At 39.4% G+C, this 21,722-nt stretch overlaps 1 protein-coding gene and 1 non-coding gene across 2 annotated transcripts in view; both read left to right on the forward strand.

The window, feature by feature from the left end:
• The window catches only part of Fam171b (family with sequence similarity 171 member B), a 55,269-nt gene that overhangs the window by 26,405 nt on the left and 7,142 nt on the right, over positions 1–21,722 (forward strand). The window contains exons 2-6 of the mRNA XM_036183927.1: positions 11,368–11,601; positions 13,472–13,564; positions 16,527–16,685; positions 19,329–19,499; positions 20,969–21,085. Of these exons, the coding sequence (XP_036039820.1) occupies positions 11,368–11,601; positions 13,472–13,564; positions 16,527–16,685; positions 19,329–19,499; positions 20,969–21,085 (774 nt within the window). The remainder of the gene's footprint in view (positions 1–11,367; positions 11,602–13,471; positions 13,565–16,526; positions 16,686–19,328; positions 19,500–20,968; positions 21,086–21,722) is intronic.
• On the forward strand, positions 20,400–20,475 carry LOC118583279. The gene has a single exon (XR_004944865.1). It is a non-coding gene; the product is annotated as a small nucleolar RNA SNORD60 (small nucleolar RNA).

Consider the following 21,722-nt stretch of genomic DNA (forward strand, 5'->3'; position numbering starts at 1 on the left):
ATATATAAAGAACTCAAGAAATTAGACATCAAAATGCCCAACAGTCCAATTAAGAAATGGGTTATAGAACTAAACAGAGAATTCTCCACAGAGAAAGTTCAAATGGCTGAAAGACATTTAAGGAATTGCTCAACATCCCTAATTATCCAGAAAATGCAAATCAAAATGACTCTGAGATACCACCTTACACCTGTCAGAATGGCTAAGATCAAAAACACAGAAGACAACTTATGCTGGAGAGGATGTGGAGCAAGGGGAACTCTCCTCCACTGCTGGTGGGAATGCAAGCTTGTACAGCCACTTTGGAAATCAATATGGTGCTTCCTTAGAAAATTGGGAATCCATCTCCCCCAAGACCCAGCTGTAGCACTCTTGGGCATATACCCAAGAAATGCTCAATCATACCACAAGGGCATTTGCTCAGCTATGTTCATATCAGCATTGCTTCTAATAGCCAGAACCTGGAAACAACCTAGATGCCCTTCAACTGAAGAATGGATAAAGAAAATATGGTACATATACACAATGGAGTACTACTCAGCAAAGAAAAACAATGACATCATGAGGTTTGCAGGCAAATGGATGGATCTAGAAAAAAAATCATCCTGAGTGAGGTAACCCAGACTGAGAAGGACAAACATGGTATGTACTCACTCATAGGAGGATACTAGATGTAAAACAAAGATGACTAGACTGTTACACAACTCCAGGGAGGCTACCTAGAAAACAGGACCCTAGGAAAGACCCAGGGATCACCCAATGACAGAGAAATGGATGAGATCTACATGAACAACCTGGAAGACAGTGGAGTAATGAAGGGCAAGAATTGAGGGAAAGAAAGCTTAGGGGAGCAGGAGATCACAGCTGGATCAAGAACAGAAAGGGAGAACAAGGAATAACAGACCATGATAAATGAAGACCACATGAGAACAGGAATAGGCAGAGTGCTCGAGAGGTCCCCCAAAGTCCACAATGATATATCCTCTGTAGACTGCTGGCAATGGTCGAGAGAAAGCCTGATCTGACCTAGTCTGGTGATCAGATGACGAAACACCCTAACGGTCGTCTTGGAACTCTCATCCAATAACTGATGGAAGTGGAGGCAGAGATCCTCAGCCAGGACCCAGGTGGAGCTCCAGGTGTCCAACTGTTGAGAAAGAGGAGGGACTGCAAGAGTGTGAATTGTTGAATCCAAGATTGCAAAAAGCACAGGGACAAATAGCCAATCGAATGGAAGCACATGAATTATGAACTAAAGGCTGTGGAGCCCCCAGCTAGATCAGGCCCTCTGGATAAGTGAGACAATTGAATAGCTTGATCTGCTTGGGAGGCACCCAGGCTGTGGGACCAGGACCTGTCCTTAGTGCATGAGCTGGCTGTTTGGAACCTTGGGCTTACACAGGGACACATGCTCAGCCTGGAAGGAGGTGACAGGACCTACCTGTACTGAATCCACCAGGTTTAAATGAATCCCCAGGGGTGTCTTGGTCCTGGAGGACATGGGAATGGAGGGGAGGGGCTGGGGGGAAGGTGGGGGTGGGGGCGGGAGGGGGAGGACAGGGTAACCCATGGGTGTTGTATAAAATTACAACACATAATAATAATAATAATAATAATAATAATAATAATAAACAAAAAACAAAACAAACAAACAAAATCAGAAAATATGTACTTTATCTAAAGTACAAAACTTAAATTTATTCTCTCCTTGTTCCATTTTCTGCTTGGGTCTTAGCTATCTCCTTTGCATCATTCTTGGAGCTTGCTAGTTGGTTCTGAGTGCTCCTACCTTGTGGTACCATAAAAAGAAGTCCATTCATTAATTCAGCCCTTCATCCCAAAGCAAGTAATTAGTGTTTGAGGATATTGCAAAAAATAAAATGACAAAGTCCAAAATTTCCCAAAGCTGGAATTCTGGTTAGGGAGACACAAATGGACACAATGAGGAAATTACATGCATCTTAAGAAGGTAGGGTAGGAAAGATTGGAGGCTAGGGATTTGGCTCAGTTGGTGCAGTGTTTAATGCAGAAGTGTGAGAATCTGAGTGTGGTTCTCTAACACCTATGTACAAATTTGGGCATGGTGGTATGTGCCTGTAATAGCCATGCTGGGGAGGCTGAGACAGGACGTTCCCTGGGGCTTGTTGGTCAGTTGGTCTAGCTGAGTTGGGAAGCTCCAGGTTCAATGAAACACTGTGTCTTAAAAAGGATAATGACAGAGGAAGATGAAGAATGATCCTCTCTTCATATGGGCACACACATAAACATGCACATGTGCATATGCCACAGCTAGCACGCACACGCATGTATGTGTACCCGAAAGAAAGAAAATATTATGGTAAGAAAAACAAACAAACAAACAAACAAACAGAGTTTGAAAAGATTGTTAAGCAGCAAGCCTGATTGCTTAATGTTTGTGTGTTATGTGTCTTGGAATCTTAATTGCTCTTGGTCAGTTTCTGGAGTATGACCCTCAAAATACTCCTTCCTAACTAATGGGTGATGATGTCTTATGTATCAGAAGCTATAGTTCCAGCTCATCAAGACTTCCCAGGAGTGTTCAGTAAGTTCCTGATGTATAGCTAGTATTTATGCTGGAGTACTGTGGTTTGCTACCCTGACTTGTCATGTAACAGGACTGTGTTCATATAACCAGTGTCTTTATGATAGCCTTGGGTTCTAAGGCTTAATGAGCCTTTTCTACACAGAGATACCTCACATTTTTCTTTGTAGCACACCACTAGAGATAGCTCCAGAAGGCAGAGGCCTGATAACCCTGTGCACAGGTATGGATTACACCATTTTTTTCCTTTTGTTTTTCATTATCCTCTACTGTAAGTAATCTTCACAATGAGTATAACTGACCATCAGTTAGTCCTGAGAATCATTCTGGTGAGTCACAAAACTTGAAGGTGGTTTTAGGAATCCCTGAGGGAGATGGGTCATGAATAAAAACTGTCAATTGATGAAGCTTTTAATGAGTTTATGCCACATGTCATTTGGATATCTGGGAGGTGTGAACATGTATGGTGTGTTCAAGAAGTGTAAGGAAGCTTCAGGGAACTAGGAATTAGTAAGGATTAAGAAGGGAGATTGTGCCCAGAAAAGAGAAACAGCAGTAAATGCCATCAGACAGAGACATTCTTGACATCAGCATGTGCTTGTTGGGTGAAACACTGTGTTCCCATCTTTTCTTTACTGAAGAATATCTTCACTTGTTTCTTTTTTTGTTTGTTTAGTGCACTTATTTCTCTTTTTTGTAGATTCTTCACATCTTCTTTATTGTTTTCTTTTTTCTCAGTCTTTTCTGAAGTTAAAAAATTTTAAAAGCTTCACATTCTTTCTTGGTCTCTAATGACAAATTTGATCCAGGTCTTGAGTGGTCCCTCAGCTTCAGTATAACGCTATCCTTGCAAATGAGTAGAAAAATTGCTCCTCCCAGCACCCCCACATACCGTGGAGAATGCCTCAGTACAGACTGATGTCTGAGCTGAGTGTTGAGGAAGTATTTACAGCTCTCTGGGGACAAACTACTTCTCTTAATACATCTTTCACACTTGCTTCTGGGTTGACCTCTACACAAGAGACTTCTTCTAACTTTACTCTGAGCTGGACGCCCAGTCCTTCCAGGACAACCTCAACCAATGGTTTTTAATCCCTTAAATTAGTAATATTATGCTCTTTAACTTTCTCCCAGTGGCCTATAGGTTCTTCACATCTTCTCAGATATCCTATATAATGAGCCTGTATTACATGTAGGGAGTGATTTTTGTGAGTGACTCTATAGTGGTGTGTAGTTTGAATGTTATTGTCACTCATAATCCCATAGTCTCATAGGAGTGGCATTAGAAGGTGTGGCTTTGTTGGAGTAGGTATGGCTTTGTTGGAGGAAGTGTGTCACTGTAGGGGTTGGCTTGGAGGGTTCCTGTGCTCAGGACACAGCTCTGTGTCTCATTCTACTTTCTGTTGCCTGCAAGATGTAGGACTCTCACACTGCCATGGTTTCTGCCATGATGATAATGGATTGAACTTCGAAAATTGTAAGCGAGCCCCCCCCCCCCCCATTAAATGCTTTCATTTATAAGAGTTGCCATGGTCATGGTGTCTCTTCACAGCAATAAAAGCCTTTACTAAGACAGGCAGTATAAAAAATTGAGACACACAAAAGTAGCCAGGATGACTTTTGGACAGTGTGTTTAGGAGCTCGGGTAAAGCCACTGAGGAAAAGGGCTCTGTGGGCAGAAGGAGCTGAATCAAATCCTGATAGCTCAGGGCTCTCATTTCTTCCCCAGCTGACTTCCTTGTTCTGGAATTGTAAAGACTCTTTGTGTGATCTATTTTGTTAGCTTTGACGAACCACACTTCAAGTTTTCAGTCCTACTGGGAACAGCCAGGATTTTATTTGTTCTGTAACATTTTTTTTTCCATCTTTGAAGACTGTGTCCTTGTGGTAGCTCTTTAATTTCTTAGATTTGACATTTTCTCTGTAATCAACACTGGCTAATAGTTTATTTCAAATGAGTTTGTTTCCAAAATAAACAGTATTTTCTTTCTCTCTTTCTTTTTTCTTTCCTCCCTTCCCTCATGCCTTCTCTCCCGCTTCCCCTGCCTTCCCTCTCCACAGCCCGTAATATTTTTGCATCCAATTCTGGGAGTTAAGCAGTGAAAAGGTGGCTTTTCTATTTTACCGAGTTGTTTTTTTTTTTTTTTTTTTTTTTTTTTTTTTTTAATTCTGTGCCATTTTGTGCCTTTAAAGAAGGTGGTTAGTGTGTCTATTTGAAATGCTGTGAAGATTAAGCTGTGTAAGCCCTCTCCACGCTGCCTTACAGAATGCATAATTACATGTCCTTTCTCTTCCTAAGCTCCTTTGCTGGCCTCAGCTCCTTTCTAAGCTTTTAACTCTTGTTTCAGTTAAATAGGGAAATTGAACTCACATCCTGGAAGAGAGGCTCGCAAAACCACCCTCTTGGTGCTTGTTTGAAACTGTGATAATAAAAGGTTTAATCTTTTCTGTGGCTCCTTGTCTTACATTTAGGGAGCTCTGCCCTTGCATTCTGTAGTGAACTTTTCAGGTTAAATGTTTTCATGCAATGTCGTTTTAGCTTCCCAAACAAAAGGAACCTTAATATTTATTGTGGCTGTTTTAGCAATGTATTCTTCCCTGGCAATTGTGGGATTCGGCTCAAAACTTTGTACATAGTTCTGAAGTTTGCATCAGGCAGTGATCTCAGAGAGCTACCTGCTTCTCCCAGGAGCTTGGCTACGTCGGTCTTCTCCATTCTCCTCCTTGCTCTGTAACTCTCCTCATCTTCTCCTCTGTCCTTTCCTGGCTCCATTCTTTTTCCAACCGGTACATGCCCGCATGGCAACCCTTATGAAGCCCCTAACAGCACGAGGCTCTATGGGAAACTGTTGGTTATTGAGATGCCCAGCCTTGTAGAGCGAGAAGACAGATCTGTAGAAAAGGCAAACACCAGCAGATACTACGTGCTCTGGAACCTGCCAGAATATAATCTAAATGTCGTAGAGAAAAGATGCATATTTGAAAAGGGGTGTTGGACTTAAACCAGAGTGAATTGAGATTTGCATAGCAGAGGTTTTAATCAAAGTTGTTTGTCTTAGGGATACTATTGCTGTGATAGAATACCGTGACCAGAGCAACTTGATGAGGAAAATGTTTATTTGGCTTATGCTTCCACGTCACTGTTTATCATTGAAAGAAGGCAAGATAGGAGCTCAAACAGGGCAGGAGCCTGGAGGCAGGGCCTGATGCAGAGGCCGTGAGGGATGCTGCTTACTAGCTTGCGCTCTATGACTTGCTCAGACTGCTTTCTTATAGAACCCAGGACTATCAGCTTAGGGTAGCCCCATCCACAATGGACTGGGCCCTTTCCCAGTCTTGGATAGTGACTAGTGATCCATTTAAGTATCAACACAGAGGAAGATTCTGCAACCTTTTTCCGTAACAGTACATATGTTAGTCCTTGTAGGCTGTATGGTCGCTGACACAGCTGTCAACTTTGCCAGTGTAGGAAAAGTATCCAAAGATTCATAGATGAATGAACTTGATTGTGTTACAAGAAAACATTTTTTATAAAATCAGGCAGTGGGTCAGAGTTGGTGTGCACACTGTGGTTTGACAGACCATGATGGAAGAGCAGGATTAGAGAGAAGTAGGTTGCATAATGGTGGCAGATGCCAGGGGATTTTGGATGCTAGCCTTGAGCTAGGAATCGATATTCTCTTTAATGAAACCAAGCCTGGTCTATCTCTCCTTAAAGTTATAAATATACAGACATTTAAATTAGAACCAGATGTTTTCTATTTATAGCTTAAGATAGCTACATGCCTAGATATTAATTAAGACATATCTGTGACTGAATATTAAATGTATTAAAGTGGTACATGGAGAGCAAACGTGGCCTCTGAATGCCCCCACTAAAATCTGAGTTGGGTCAGAGGCAGAAATGTGGAGTCTTTAGAGTTCTTACTGTGACTGCTCCTTAGGAAGGGACCAAAAAGTCAGCTTGTAGAGAAAACCAGAAATTGATTGCTTGGCCAGGCCTTCTAGGGTTTCTAAACTCAAAATGTCAAAATGCCCCTTGTTTAAAAATACCAGTGTGAACTGATCCCAGAGTAGATATTGAATCCGCATCTTGGCTGTTTATAGGAATTGTTGGCATATGAGCGCTGAAGTAGCCTCTGCCTCATGTCACTGAACTCTGCGTTAGGTACTATAGAAGGTGGTTTTGTCTATTTCAGTATTGCTGTTGCTTCCACCATCATCGGAAATTCTGCAATCCTCTCCTCCTCACATGGTGGGTCCCTCTAGCCAACCTTCCCCAAGGCTCTATTAATGTTTTTATGCCCAACACTACCCCAGTGCTGATGCCGCCTGAAATCGGCAGTTAGTGAGCACTCACTGAGTGAATTCATAGTAAACATTTGTCCTGATTTATAACAAACATTTTAAAAACTATATCGCTGTGTTCTCCACTGCTGCCTATTTTTCACTGAGGATAGCATCTTCTCCTGAAGTCTTTTGGATTTATTTCCTTAAAGTATATACTGCTCAGTTTATGAAGGCTTATATTTTGACATTATAATTCTAGGAAGATGTTGCAGTGTATTAAATGAAATTATTGTAGTTGTTTCAGTGTATTGGGGGAAATTTAGGCTGGTTTTTACAGCAGAGAAATCTGGACCTTCAGTGGTGTCATCTTTGTGCAGTTGTAACCTACATATTAAATATAACACCATGAGATGTTGCCAGATTCTCTCAGAAAGAAGTTAGGCTTGTAATTTTTCACCTGTCCCACATAAAGATGTTGTCACCCAAATATATGCCTGTAAGTATTTTTAAAAATTCTTTCCAAAATTTGACTTACCCACCCTATAGAATAGGAAACTGTTCTTTTAAAAGGACATTTCTTTATACTAATTTAATATTCATTGAATTTTGATGATTCACACCAAAAAATACACATGATAAGTGATAATCAGTAATCACAGGACCTAGCTCATCAATATATGCTTTATTTTAGTTTTTTTTTCAGCTTTTAAATTATATGTTTCCTAGTGCAGCTGAAATCATTTGTTATTGGCCCATTTTTTTAAGCCAATGGTGACATATTGAAAAGAAGATTATGTGGGCATGAAATAATGATTATAATTAAGTGACAGAGGAAATGATATGTTCACAGGAAGCTGAATAAACAATGGAGAAAAGTAGGTAGATCATGGAGACAATTGCATTGCTGGTTGAAATTATATATATTTAATCATGGGATCTCCTTCATGTAATGGCAAAGTATTTTTGATGGTGGAGGGAGTGGGGAAGCAGGGGTGGGGTGGGTGGGTGATGTGAGATGTAGTGCCTCTGGCTGCCAGTGCTGCCTGCTTCATCCGCTGCCCTGGAGAAGTCAGAGCATTCTGTTTAAGTGATGAGCAGGTAATTTTTTTATAGCTTATGTCTTTTAAATTGTTTTGACCGGACTTTCAAGCTTTCAGCATTTTTTTTTTTCAAAATGCTTTTGCTGTAGCTTATACTGGGGTGAGAGACAAATCATGTTCAAGGACTGGGGAAAGAAGCCAGAGAGAACAACTGAGTGTTTGCTTTTAAGGATTGGCAAGGAGGGCACAGACCAGTAAGTGTGATGAGGGTCACAACTTAGGGATAATGGGGGACAAAGAGCCTGGGAGGTGGTATCGGAAGGACTTACTGGCTTCATTTTTCCTTCCCTTAACATTAGGAGATACCTTTTAGGTTTGCAGAATATGATGACGTGTGATTCCAGCCATGAACCCAGTGTGTGTGTGTGTGTGTGTGTGTGTGTGTGTGTGTGTGTGTGTATCAGAAAATGCCCGTGTTTTAGGATGCCAGCTTCATTAGTTGGAGCCGGGGAGGAACAGCTACAAGAGCAAAGACGGTTAGTCTTTTTCCAAGTTGGACTAGAGAAGAATTTGCTAGCAGGGCCTCCTTGTACCCTAAGCTTACTAGATGATTGAAAATGTAGTTACAGGGATGTTATGGGGCGACACTGGAGTGCTGGTAATCTTTTTATTCCCCTAAGTATGTCTTCTGATCAATTTTGTAGCACATTCTGGGGGAGGGATTGTTTTCAATCATTTTATTAATGAAGCCCAGCTTTGGGTCATCTGGAGGCAGTGTTCTTTATTTTGATTTCTGTTCTTTCCTAAGCTTAGAGCAAATGAAATTTTCAATTATTTTGTGAATTTCCTTTAGGATCTTATCCATCCATTAGGATTTTTTTTTTAATAGAAAGGCTCCGAGAATTGTTTAAACTGATGTTTGAAGCACACGAATTAATAAAACCCTCTTTAGGTTTTCTTTCTTTCTTTTTTTTCTTTTTGGTTTTTCGAGACAGGGTTTTTCTGTGTAGCTTTGGTGCCTGTCCTGGATCTCACTCTGTAGACCAGGCTGGCCTCCAACTCAGAGAGATCTGCCTGGCTCTGCCTCCTGAGTGCTGGGATTAAAGGCGTGTGCCACCACACCAGGCCTTAGGTTTTATTTCTTAGTGCAGTCTGGAAGGAACTATTTTAAGTACATTTTTTACTTTACAAAATTTTAATAGGAAATTTGTTTAACTTATGGTTTTACCCAGGTTTTGGTTCACCTTTTTTTCCTTTTCTCTTCTTCTTTTTTTGTTATTTAATATATTTTTTCCTCCTTTACTTTCTCTTATACAATAGAATGGCCTATCAATTAAGCACATATATTTGTAGTTGTATCCTGTAGCATTTAAGGTTTTTATTTGCAAAGCAAGCAACACCACCTCTGGCTGTAATAAATGCAGAGAGCTCATAGGAGGGATTATGAAGATGCTCATAGTCCGAAAGGAAACTTGGGGACAGGTCTGAAACAATATGGGTTAGGGCTCAGAGGTTTTCTAGGACAGTCCAGTTCTAGAGCTGTTAGCCTCTGTGTCTTTATTTCCTTTCAGGGTACTGGAGATTTGACCCTAGTGGGTGCGGTGGCTGACGGAGTAGCAGCTGCTGGTCCCCTCCACCTCCCCACTTACATTTTTTTTTAAGTACTAGCTGGACCCATTCAACTACATTTTGTATAGAAATCCATGGTGCCATTTACATGACAATATTTTGCTTATGCAAGAGTTATAGTTCCCATTTAAGCTGGAAGGCATCAGTCAGCCCAGAAGGCGTCAAACCTATACAAAGAGCTACAAGCAACTAAAGAATGCTGCAGGTTTGGGGATTAGTCTTCCCCAGGAAAAAGCACACCGATTGCTTATTTAATACCAATTGGTCATCCCTGAAACATACACAAGTAACATTATACAGAAAGAGTGGGTCGTACTTAGGAGTGTGTGTGTGTGTGTGTGTGTGTGTGTGTGTGTGTGTAACTACAATTGACAAAAAAGGGTCATGAAGTTGAAAGAGAAGCGGGGTGTATCTGAAGGTTTGGCGGTAGAAAGGGAAAGGAGAAATGATGTAATCATTATAATATCAAAAAATAAAAAAATATTTTTTTTTAAAGTAGGGAGCCATGATTTAGGGTGTGTGTATTTGTATGCATGCACACACATGGTCAGAGGGCACTTTTTTCCCTTTTAGTTGGTATGAAGAATTAAAAGTCTCAATGATGATTACAATGATGTATTCTTTGAGATAGTCATGTGACATGTAAGCTCATCTTAGGCTCTGGAGAGGTTCAGAACTATTTTGTTTTTCATTCTGCTGAAATGCACCTTCTCAAGGATGGAGTGATTGTTAATTAGTTCTATTTATATTTAAAATGATCCAAAAACAATTTGGGTGTGGTTAACAAAGTTGGAATAAACAGGCCTGATAGTGATTTGTAGTGTGGCTTAATCAACATTAAGTAGACTTTCTCTTTTTACCACATAAGCTTTCCTGATAAAATGATGCTAAGTAAGAATGGATTTGTTTTTGCAAATACAGAGCATCATCATTAGTCCTTAATGAGGTGTTTACGAAAGTGCTGGGATGGCTGTGATGTGGTTTTCCAACTGTAGGAAAAATTATTACTAGTAATTATGTTAATAACCAAACATATTTGCATTAACTTCATTTTGTTTCCTTAAGTAATTACCATTCTCCCAGTGTTCCAGATGAGCATTTGGACTTCAGGGTGACAGACCTGTGGTCACATAGCTAAGGAATAGCACAGTGGGTCTCGACTTACTCCAGAGCCCACATACAGGATGCTGTGGTACTTCCTTCCAAAGGCATCTCTATGTTGCACATTCTTTATTTTTGCCAGAAATCATGGGAGGTAAACCCCAGTGAGCATACAGTCAAGATCTACACTTGAGAAATAAGACCAGAGGGTTCAGTAATGCTGGCTTTAATTCTCATTGGCTTCACTTTAGATTAGTATAACATACATCTTATGTGGGTAAGGAAGAATTTTTTTTTTTTTTTTTTTTTTTTAGATTTTTGTAGAAAGGTTTCTGTGTGATATTTCATGTAGTTGAAACAGAAACTCATTCCCTGACTTCTAGTCAACAGAAAATGAAGAAGTGTATTCAATTAGAGTTAAAATTTTGTAAGTTGAAAACAGACAAAGTAAAAAATGTGTTTTCCTCAAGAGCAGTTCACTGCTCTCCTTTTAAATGACAAAAATTACAATAATAATACTGTGCCTTAATAATAATAAGTATTCTAATTTACTTTGTTTTACAACGAATAATGAATTGGATGGAATGTTTTTACCTTTTTGTACAGCCGTTAATATATACTTCCTAAATTAAAAAGAAAAAAGTTTTGTCTTGTTGTTCAGAAGTATTGAATGACATTTTAATATGCAGTGCCATACGTTCTAGGTTCGACCCGATTCAGTTTCTGGCTTTTTTTTTCTTCCAGTGTCTGTATTTATGCTAAAAGTCCAGGTGAATGACATCATCAGTCGCCAGTACTTGAGTCAAGCAGTTGTGGAGGTATTTGTTAACTACACGAAGACAAATTCTACGATAACTAGAAACAATGGAGCAGTATTGATAAAAGTGCCCTACCAATTAGGACTCAGCTTAACCATCATTGCTTACAAAGATGGCTACGTCTTGACACCCCTGCCTTGGAGAACCGGAAGGATGCCCAGTAAGTACTTTGGTGGTATTTTGCATTCACAAATGTAAATGATTTCTCTCTCTGTTGAAGGGAAATCTGTTGAGCTGAAATTGAAAATACCTACAAGAATTCCATATGGTATGTTTAGAAGGCAAGGAAAATTTGTACAAAACACTCTTTGCTTATTTGGGATGGTAAAACAAAACACAACCAACCAGGTAGCTTGTAAACAACAGAGATATTTAACACAGTTCTGGAGGTGAGGAAGACCAAGGTTGAAATGGCAGTGGGTTTACTGGTGAAGGCCTGCTTTCTGATTTGTACAGCTACTTTCCATTTTATAGATGTCCTCTTCTCACTTTGTCCTGACATAGAAGAAAGAGACTTTGGTGCTCATTTTTAAGGCAATCTAATTCCATTGTGAAGCTTCTGCTCTCTTAACTTAATTACTCTGGAAGCCCCATTTTTTTTTAAACACCAACAGCTTTCTTTGGTGGTGAAATTTAGGTTGACAAAAATACTGGCATCATAGCAATTATAAAGGCACTTTATCTTCCACAGAGACTTGTACATGACCCAATTGTGGATGTCTTTGGTAATTACCCTTTCCTGCTAAGTAACTTCTCTGATGAAGGTTGAGTGAAGCACTGATTGCTATGGGTGTAGCAATAAATCATTTGCAGTCATTTTATTGCTGTGTTCCATTATCAGAATGATCATAGTAGGTTTCCCCATGACCTATTTAGTCTCAGGTTCTTGGTCACTTTAGCAATGTCAGATAAGGGTTCCATCTCATGAAATGATTCTTAAGTTCACTGAAGTGGTTCGTTAGTCCCATAATATTTGTGCCACTATTATACCTGTCTATCTTCCAGACAAGTCACTGTTGTAGGTCTCAGGGTTTATAGCTGGGTGATAGTGATGATTACCCCTCTCCTCTGGTAGTGTGTAGAGTACTTTTCAGCACCATGGATGATGGTCAGTGGGGGTAAAGCTTCCAGTTAGTCCTCACTCAATTCCTACATGTTGGATGATATAAGTGTGTGATGTCTTCAGCAATAGGGCCTTTATCGTCAGGACATGAGGGTAATCAGTAGCCTTGGCAATTGTCTGTGATGTTTCAGGGTGGGCACCTATGGGACCTCTCTGTCCAATGATTAAACAAGATGTAACCCATTCCCGGCATTGAGGGATTTATTTAGCAGCATAAGATGTCTAGGTGGGGCATTTTTTCCCATTATATGATAATTCAGTTTAAATTTCTCTCAAATCTGTATATATTTTAGGAAGTGTCTACAGTAGTAGGTTTTGACGCAACTTTGAAAAGGCCTTTAGTGTGAATGTCCCTTCCCATCTTTCCTCCCTTCCTCTGCTCTTCCACTCCTCCCCGTTTGTTCTTCCTATTCTATTTCCTTGTTATTTCTTTATAACTACATTATATTTCCCTTTCCTTGGAAGGTCACATCCTCTGCCTTGGACCCTTATTAGGTACCTATCCTTGGTGATTATTTTAATCAAAGCACACACATATCTAAAGCTTTAAAGTTAACATCCATATATAAGAGAAAACGTACAATATTTGTCTTTTTGGCTCTGGGTTACCTCACTTGGGATGATTGTTTCTAGCTCCCTCTATCAGTTTACCTGAAAATTTCATTTTCCTTAACAGCTAAATAATGTTTCATTGTGTCAATGTACCACTTTTTCATTATCTATTCATCAGTTGATGAATCTAAGCTATTTCCAATTTCTGGCTATTATGAATGGAGCCGCAATGAACATGGATGAGCAAGTATCTCTATAGTAGAATGAGAATCTTTTGAGGCACACTATGACAGAACTATGCCTGCCTCAGTTTCCCCTACATTAAATATTTTGATTGTATTGTCCTATTTTACAGTATATTCTTCAGTTACACTTTCACTGTTCCCTCAAAGCCAAGCAAATATATGGCTCTTTGAAGACACGGTTTTGATTACTGGAAAATTAGCTGGTAAGTACACTACTTTCTTACTAACGAAGTTCTTAGAATGATTATTTTATAAGAGAATCAGGGTTGATTATAACTTGACAAAAGTTCAAGTTGGGTATTGATGGTAAGTTGATCTGAACAAGGTCCTATCTTATCATAAAATTGTATTTTTGTGTATTGAAAATAACTATCTCCACTATCCTCCACACATGGGAATGTATGACATGAGGAAATAGTAGAAACTACTGTCTGTCCTCTCTGTCTCATCTCTCAGTGGGTTTTATAGCTGGTGAAGACATGTTCCCAGACCTCTGGGCTCCCTAACTGTCACGTTTCCTTCTGTGCCTCCTCCAGTGTGACTCTGGATGCTACTGTGGGAGAGGCCTGTCACTGGGGTGTTCTGATCGTCCAGGCAGCCTTCACTAGTGGTGTTTGTTACTTGCATGTCCACAAGAAAGTGTGCAAGAAGCCTCCTTTGGGTGTGTCTGCTCCGGCAGTTGTCCTCCCGATTTACCAACTAGGAAGATGACAGTTTGACCCTTTCTTTACCTCCATGTGTCCCTTAATTGATTCTTAAGAGAAAGATAGACATTTTGCTTCTCTTTTGATACACAATACCTTTATAAACTACAACTACTTGTTTGACTTCTATTGGTCTATTAATATTCAGCGCTAACATAATGGAAATGACTAAAAGGCAGAAAATCCTCACGAATGAGTCAGTCAAGAGAGGTATGGCCTAAAGAATTGCTTGTGAAAACTCACATTTAGAAGCTAACCTATGCATTTCTGAAGTATTAAATAAGAACACCTAATAGTACTCAAGTTAAAACTTGAGCTTGGGCTTGATTAATCTTGGAGTGACTTACTAAGTAAGGCTGTAGACCCTCTTTCCCTAGATGTTAGAGCATTTGGTACTCATTTTGCTAGCATTAAGCAGAATGTAATGTGGAGTTTTGTGTGGAGATTAGAAAGTGAAAAGGAACCACATAGCTACAGAGAGTCCTGGTTTCATGCTGCTGGGTCTTTAATGAAATGAGATACAAATGTTTCTAATGCTGTTACATCTCTCCATAAAGTACCTACTTCTTTTCTCAATGCTCATAAACTATTTTGTCAAGAAGGGATTTTGGGGGGAGCGGGGCTGGAGAAATGGCTCAGAGGTTAAGAGCACTGACTGCTCTTTCAGAGGTCCTGAGTTCAATTCCCAGCAACCACATGGTGGCTCACAAGCATCAGTAATGAGATCTGGTGCCCTCTTCTGTCATGTAGGCATACATGCAGGCAGAACACTGCATACATAAATAAATAAATCTTTTTTTAAAAGAAGATAGTTGGTTTATAAAATAGAAGTGCATTCAGTGCATATATTTGTAGACAGGGGAACAGAAAAAAATGAAAACTTTTCTTAGGAAATGCAGGTAATTTACATAGGATGCGTATTTTTACTTATAAGAAATTTGTATATTCAGCATTATTAAGCCACATGTTTTCAAAATTTTATTATTTAGGTTAATATATGAAAATGTGTATTTCATCATTGATACCCCCATATATAAAGGTCACATATTTTAAAATAGAATGTATTAGATAATATTTTGAGTGATTGGAAAATTCCAGATTGTTTCCTCAAATAGCTAAATAATAATGAAGATGTAATTGTGCTGTTCTACTTCAGTGTTTTGCAGGTGTTGTTTTTCTCCCTTTATGAAAAAATCCTAGAAACTGATTTTAAGAATTATCTGACATTATCTTTTAATATCACACAAGTCTTTAAAATTTGATACATTTTTCATCCTAATAACTTAAATGATTTCTTCTGCCTTTACCTGTTATCTTATTTAAGTCCAAGGCCAAAGGTAATGAATGTATCTGATAACTTACAATTTTAATTTTGGAATTGATTTTTGGCTTGTTAATTATGTTGATTATAGAAATATCAATATGTCACTGGGTTCTCAATTGCTAAACATCAGAAGAGAGTCCATTCAACAACATTGAAATGAAGTAATACACACATACATCCGAAATCTGGCATTTGGAAGATTTTACAATTACTGTGTACCTATCTGATGGAGAAACCTACCCACTTCAGTATGTGGCTGGATGTCCCGAAGGGTGGTTATTATTGAATGTTGCTGGAAACCTATTCTAAACTAGCGTAACCCCAAAGGAACAATTTATCTTTCACAAAGCAGGGTCTACTTCAGGCAAGGTTTAATCTGAAGGACTCAAGTTGGGATATTGAAAAATAGTTTTTCCTCTCTTCATTTCCCAATTCCACCCTGTAAACACTGCCTCCATTTTCAAACACGCTTTCATTTGGGGTTACAAAAAGGGACCTTGTGGGAGACAAAACAAGCCTTCCATTTTATATCCAGGCAAGCACACACCTCAGTAGTTGTGCCCAGGACTAGACCTATTGTTAAGCATGAACAAAAGGCTTGATTGGTCTTGGCCCATTCTGACACACACCATCAACCTCACTCCTGTTATAGAACCACACAAGCTGACGATGGTCAGTATATGGTCCCCTAAAGTGAGATCTGAAAGAGCCATGAAGAAATTCTGGGCAGAATCAAGCAGTTCTGGTCTGGAGGTGCTTTGTGATCTAAAAGAACCGTATGTAATGTGAATGCTGTATGCTATCTTTTCTGTTCCAGAACTTTACATTATGTATCCTAAACTGAAATCTTTTCCCACAACTTCTGCTTTATACTCAAGTTTCTTATATGTATCCATGTAAGCATCAGTGACTCATTTGTGGTTCACAGATTGACACTATTGTGGAATAAAAGTACTCTTCATAAATATATAAAAAGGAAGCTTCTTGGTTCTGAATTTAAAGTAATTATGTGAGATGTTGATGACACTCAGAAATCATTATAACCACATTCTATAGAAGAAAATGTCCTGTCCAGTGATGCTGTTTTTAATATGCATATGTTTTTGTCCATTTGTTAATGGGATTTCCTTTGTCCAGATGCCAAATCTCAACCAAGTGTTCAGTTTTCAAAAGCCTTCATTAAACTTCCTGACAACCATCATATTAGCAACGTGACTGGCTACCTAACAGTTCTACAGCAGTTTTTAAAGGTGGACAATTTTCTGTATGCGACTGGGATCACTCTTAACAAACCAGGTATTTTCTAGTTTTTAAATATGTAATCATATTTCTAAAAAAATCAGCACATAAATTTTCCATCAAATACCATTTATGTATGTACATAATATTACACATCTGATTTTCACTAAAGCTTTGCAAAATACACGTTTCTTTGGAAATATCTAAGTATTAAATTATTTATAAGCAATTTCTTTTCATCCAAAAAATAGAGTTAAGCCAGATGTGGTGGCCCAGCCCCTGAAAGGCAAAAAGGCAGGCAGATATCTGTGAGTCTGAGGCCAGCCTCGGTACAAAGAGGGTTCTAGGGCAGCCAGGGCTGCTACACAGAGAAACCTTGTCTCCACAAACAAACAAACAAACAAACAAACAAAAACAAAACAAAAAAGAATAATTATACCAAAGTCTTTGGCATATATTATGTCAAACTAGTCAAAATGTCCTTTCATTAAATTTCATTTGAACCAAAGTAAGTAGGCAAAATACAGAAAAGGCTGTGATTACTGTAAAATTTGCAAAATAATACATTTAGCAACGTTGTCTTAAATACATTTCCCAGACTTTCTATGCAGTTGGTCTTAGCAAACTGATGAGAAGTGTCAGTTAAGTACCCAGAGAAAGTGTGCTATCAGCTGGTCTCTGAGTTACATTTACCACAGTGACAGAGCTGAATCAGCTATCGTAATTTCTATTCAATATGTCCTAGCTAGGAAAGAAACGAGTCCACAGTCCACAGCTTCGTTGTTAGGCTCTTGTGATTTAAAAGTTAAGGGATGAATGGAAAACAAAATTTAAAATACAACCACATTTGTCACACCGTTTCTACTATTTGTGAATCTAATTGAAATGCCACTGTTTGAAATTACCTCAGACAATTTATAATTTTGAAAGTTTTAGTTGCATCAAATTTTGGTTCATTTGGGTACATCTGGAACGAGTGTAAAGAGAGTATCTTACATAAATAATACATGTTATAAATTATAAATAAGACTGATATTCCCACTGTTGCAGTCAGATAAAGCCCAGTCTTCTGTCAAGCCTGTTCGATACTACACACGTCAGTCACTGCTTGAGGGCACTGCCTGGTCCATGAAGCAGGTTTTGTCCTTACTTGGATCATACAGGAGTTGACACATTAATACCCCTATTTCCTTGCTTTGGCTAGTGGGCTTGTTCTGGAGTTATCTCCCTGATTCTCCTTCTTTACCATGTCCTGTGTTGGCTTCTTTCCATGTGTGGTTGTTTCTGGGGATTATTTCCCTGGTCAGTTCCTGCTCAAATTATCCCAAAGCCTGCTTCTTGAGGAAGTTGGTCTCAACAGGTTTTCCTAGATGTAAGTCAGAGGATGTGCAAAGTAAAGACATTTATATGAATGTTACAACACTGTCTGTCTAAGGTGAACTCATGCTGTGCTGGAGGGTGTTCAAGACAAAGCTCATGAGACTTGTGTAGCATGAATCTTAAAAGGACTTATTAATTAAATCAAACCTGGAGCTAGATATTGGGGTGAATGCTGGAAGATCAGAGAAGCAAAACAAGCCACAGCTACCTCACCTTGCCAATTCCTCCACTGATCCTGCTTCCTCAGACTGGAAGCCTCTGAGTCCTCATCTAAATGGATCTCAGCTGAACTGCTGCTCAAAAGCCTAAAAGCTTAACCAGCTAAAAGCTTCTAGTTTCTGGTCTTCATGCCTTAAATACCTTTCTGCCTCCTGCGATTACTTCCTGGGATTAAAGGCGTGAGTCACCATGCTTGGCTATATCCTTGAATACACAAAGATCCAGGTAGATCTCTGCCTCTGGAATGGTAGGATTAAAGGCGTGTGCTACCACTGCCTATCCTCTATGTTTAATATTGTGGCTGTTCTGTTCTCTAAATTTATTAGCGTACACAAAATTTCAGGGAACACAATACCACCACAGACTTGGGCAGAGTCACAATGAATTTTCCTCTCAAAATCCTGCTTTAAACATGCTGAGTCTTGTAAGGAGACTTCTCTGCTTTGTCTAGCCTGGTGCCACTGGTCACACATGCTTACTGATGGTCACTCGTGCTTACTGAGTTTGAGATGTTGTCAGAGCATCAAAGGTCCAGGTTTTGTATAAAAGCCACATGCAACTTGCAGCCCATCTATTGGATTACACAGTTCTAGAGCCCTGTGAATTGACAGGTGTTTTTTGTTTTTTAAATTGAAAGTTAGGATTAGTGTTTAGGGCATAGAGTGTGTGAACTCGATGCAGCATGCCTGTGGAGGCTAGAAGACAACTTCTAGGAGCCAGTGCTCTCCTTCCAAGCAGGAATCAAACTCGGGTTATCAGGATTATACAGCAAGTACCTTTACCCACTGAGCTATCTCACTATCCTGGGATCTTCAAAAACATTTGGTTGGATTCCAGTGTCCTTAAATCAGATGACTCTGAGAGAATTAGACTAACCAAAGCTTACACCTATTGGTCAATGTTACATTCTTAGCCAGTAGCTATTTATGAAATATATTGAAATTATATTAAAAAAAATCTTTAATGTACAGCCAATAGAGTATGCATTAGAATGGGTAACAATGATGAAATAATAGAGTAAAATGAATTTTAGAGTCATAACAATTTATTATGTATATGCAACCTCTGAGTATAATCTTAATAAATTATACTCCCTTTTAGGTTTGGAAAACATTGAGTTGACTCCTCTTGCTGCAATATGTGTGAAAATATATTCTGGAGGAAAAGAACTAAAGGTGGATGGCTCTATTCATATATCTCTTCCTCTTCTACATACAAATCACGTAAACATGGGAGATCGCATACCTGCTTGGACATTTGATATGAACACAGGTATGGTAGCTAAGATAAAATAGAATATTTTTCTTTTGGATATTTAATTTTAGAGCTTTGTACACATCTAGGCTCTCACTAACATTACCACTCTGCACACTTTGTTAAGGACCAGGCTTGGCCTCACTGGTGCATGTGTTTGTGAGGGGAAATGATGCTAGTTCATTGTCTTGAGTGCTTTTCCAATTGCTATAATAAAATGCCCTGACAACAGCAACTTCCGAAGGGATGATTTATTTTGACTTATAACCGTGATGGTTGCAGTCCATCGTGGTGGGGGAGCTACAATAGAGGAGGGGTTGAGGCAGCTGGTCACGCTGCCTCCATCGTCAAGAAGCAGAGAATGATGAAGGCTGGTGCTCAGCTGCACTGTTCCGCATCATGGCCCAGTGTCTGGTGCTGCTCACAGGGCGAACATCTTCCTACTTCCATTGACCTTCTCAAGATAATTCTCCACAGGCGTGCCAGGGGAGGCCCATTTCTCAAGGTGATTGTAGCTCTCATCAAGCTGACAATTGAGGCTAACCATTGCACACAATATGTAAAAACAGACAAACAAAAATTTGAACATTATTCACCTACATTGTCTTGGGTTCCTCTAACATTTTGAGGAAGAAATAATTTAAGATTTAAAAAAATATTCCCTCAGGAAATTTTAGTAGTATGAGAGTATCTAAAATCTTGGTTCAGACCATCAAAAATATGTGTGAATATCTTGACAATAAATTCCACAAGAGATGGAAGGAGTGATGGTCCCCCTCTAGGGGCTTACTTAGTTACAGATGCTATGGTGATCCGGGTTCTACTTTAGTCATTTAATCATTTCCTCCTGGATCTTCTGACTCCATTCTCCATTGCAAAGAAGACCAGATCTGGGCTTGCTTCCCAGCTCCAATAGCACGCCTGTGGTGAACTGCTTTAATTTCTGACTCCTCAGATGAAAACTGCATGTGAAGTCTGACTCATTCATAGGTGCAGCTCTGGATAGAAAAGAAATAGTTCAGTAGCATTAGAACAATGGTTCTTAAAGTGATAAGGTCACAAAACATGCTGTACATGTGTTTAATCACAATGTCAGGACCTGTTGATGAAATGGGATTTATTCCTCTCTTGTTACGTGTCTGGTGCTGGAGACTGAACTCTGGGATTCAAGCACTTTACATCTTAGCTAGCCTTTAAATTAGAATTTTATTCCTTACATCCTCAGGGTACGTAAGTTGAGTTTTGTTATAATGAATTTGTTTCCTTTAGTCATGACAAATCATTCACATTATGTCATCGTGTATGCATTCTACTGAGTATGGTGTGATATTTAGGATTTATCATCCTAGATATTTAGTATCATGGTATTTATAATTTCTGAAATGTTCTGAATTCTTTACATGACTACCAACAAACTGTTTTTATACCTTCAGTTTAAGGTGTAGAACTATACCTAACTGGTGTTTTTCACTTACCACATGTTTTAGGTGCTTGGGTGCATCATGGTTGGGGAATAGTCAAGGAGCATAACAGCCATTTGATTTGGACCTATGATGCACCACATTTGGGCTACTGGATAGCAGCTCCATTCCCCGGAGCTAGAGGTACTGTAAAAATGAAACAAAGTAACTTTAAGAATAATGCTCTGTAGACCAGGCTGGCCTCGAACTCACAGAGATCTGCCTGCCTCTGCCTCCCAAGTGCTGGGATTAAAGGCATGCGCCACCACTGCCCAGCTAGAATAATGCACATAGCATGCTGGAGTTAACATCAGCTTAGCCTAAGCATTGTCATGTAGCAGGTGAATGAAGTAGACAACTCCTCCCCCATCTCCTTTTCTTGTACGCAGGACCAAAGGATTAAGCTCCATGAACTCTAAGCCTCTTCCTGTCATGTCTAATGAATCTAAGAAGACTGAAGTTGCTTCCAGTATTTTCTGAGTTTATGTTTTCATGAATAAATTCTACCCAGCATAGTTAGATCCTCTGGCTTTAAGAAACAGGGACATTTTGAGTAATTTTTTAAAAGGTGAAGAATGTGTGTAGTTTACAGGTTCCTAGGGAAGGCAGACATCTCTGCAGCTCCAGAGAGCTGACCAGAGCTTGCTCAGCTCCTCACCAGGTGGCTGCCACTGACTCCAGTCCTTTCTAGTCTTTCCGAACACAGTTCCTGATGTTTCTGAGGAGGAAGACTCTGGGGGACATGCGGGGAAAGGATGTTGGATAGTGTCTCCAGATTGTT

Source organism: Onychomys torridus, chromosome 4 (genome assembly GCF_903995425.1).
Source record: "Onychomys torridus chromosome 4, mOncTor1.1, whole genome shotgun sequence".
Classification (NCBI taxonomy): domain Eukaryota; kingdom Metazoa; phylum Chordata; class Mammalia; order Rodentia; family Cricetidae; genus Onychomys; species Onychomys torridus.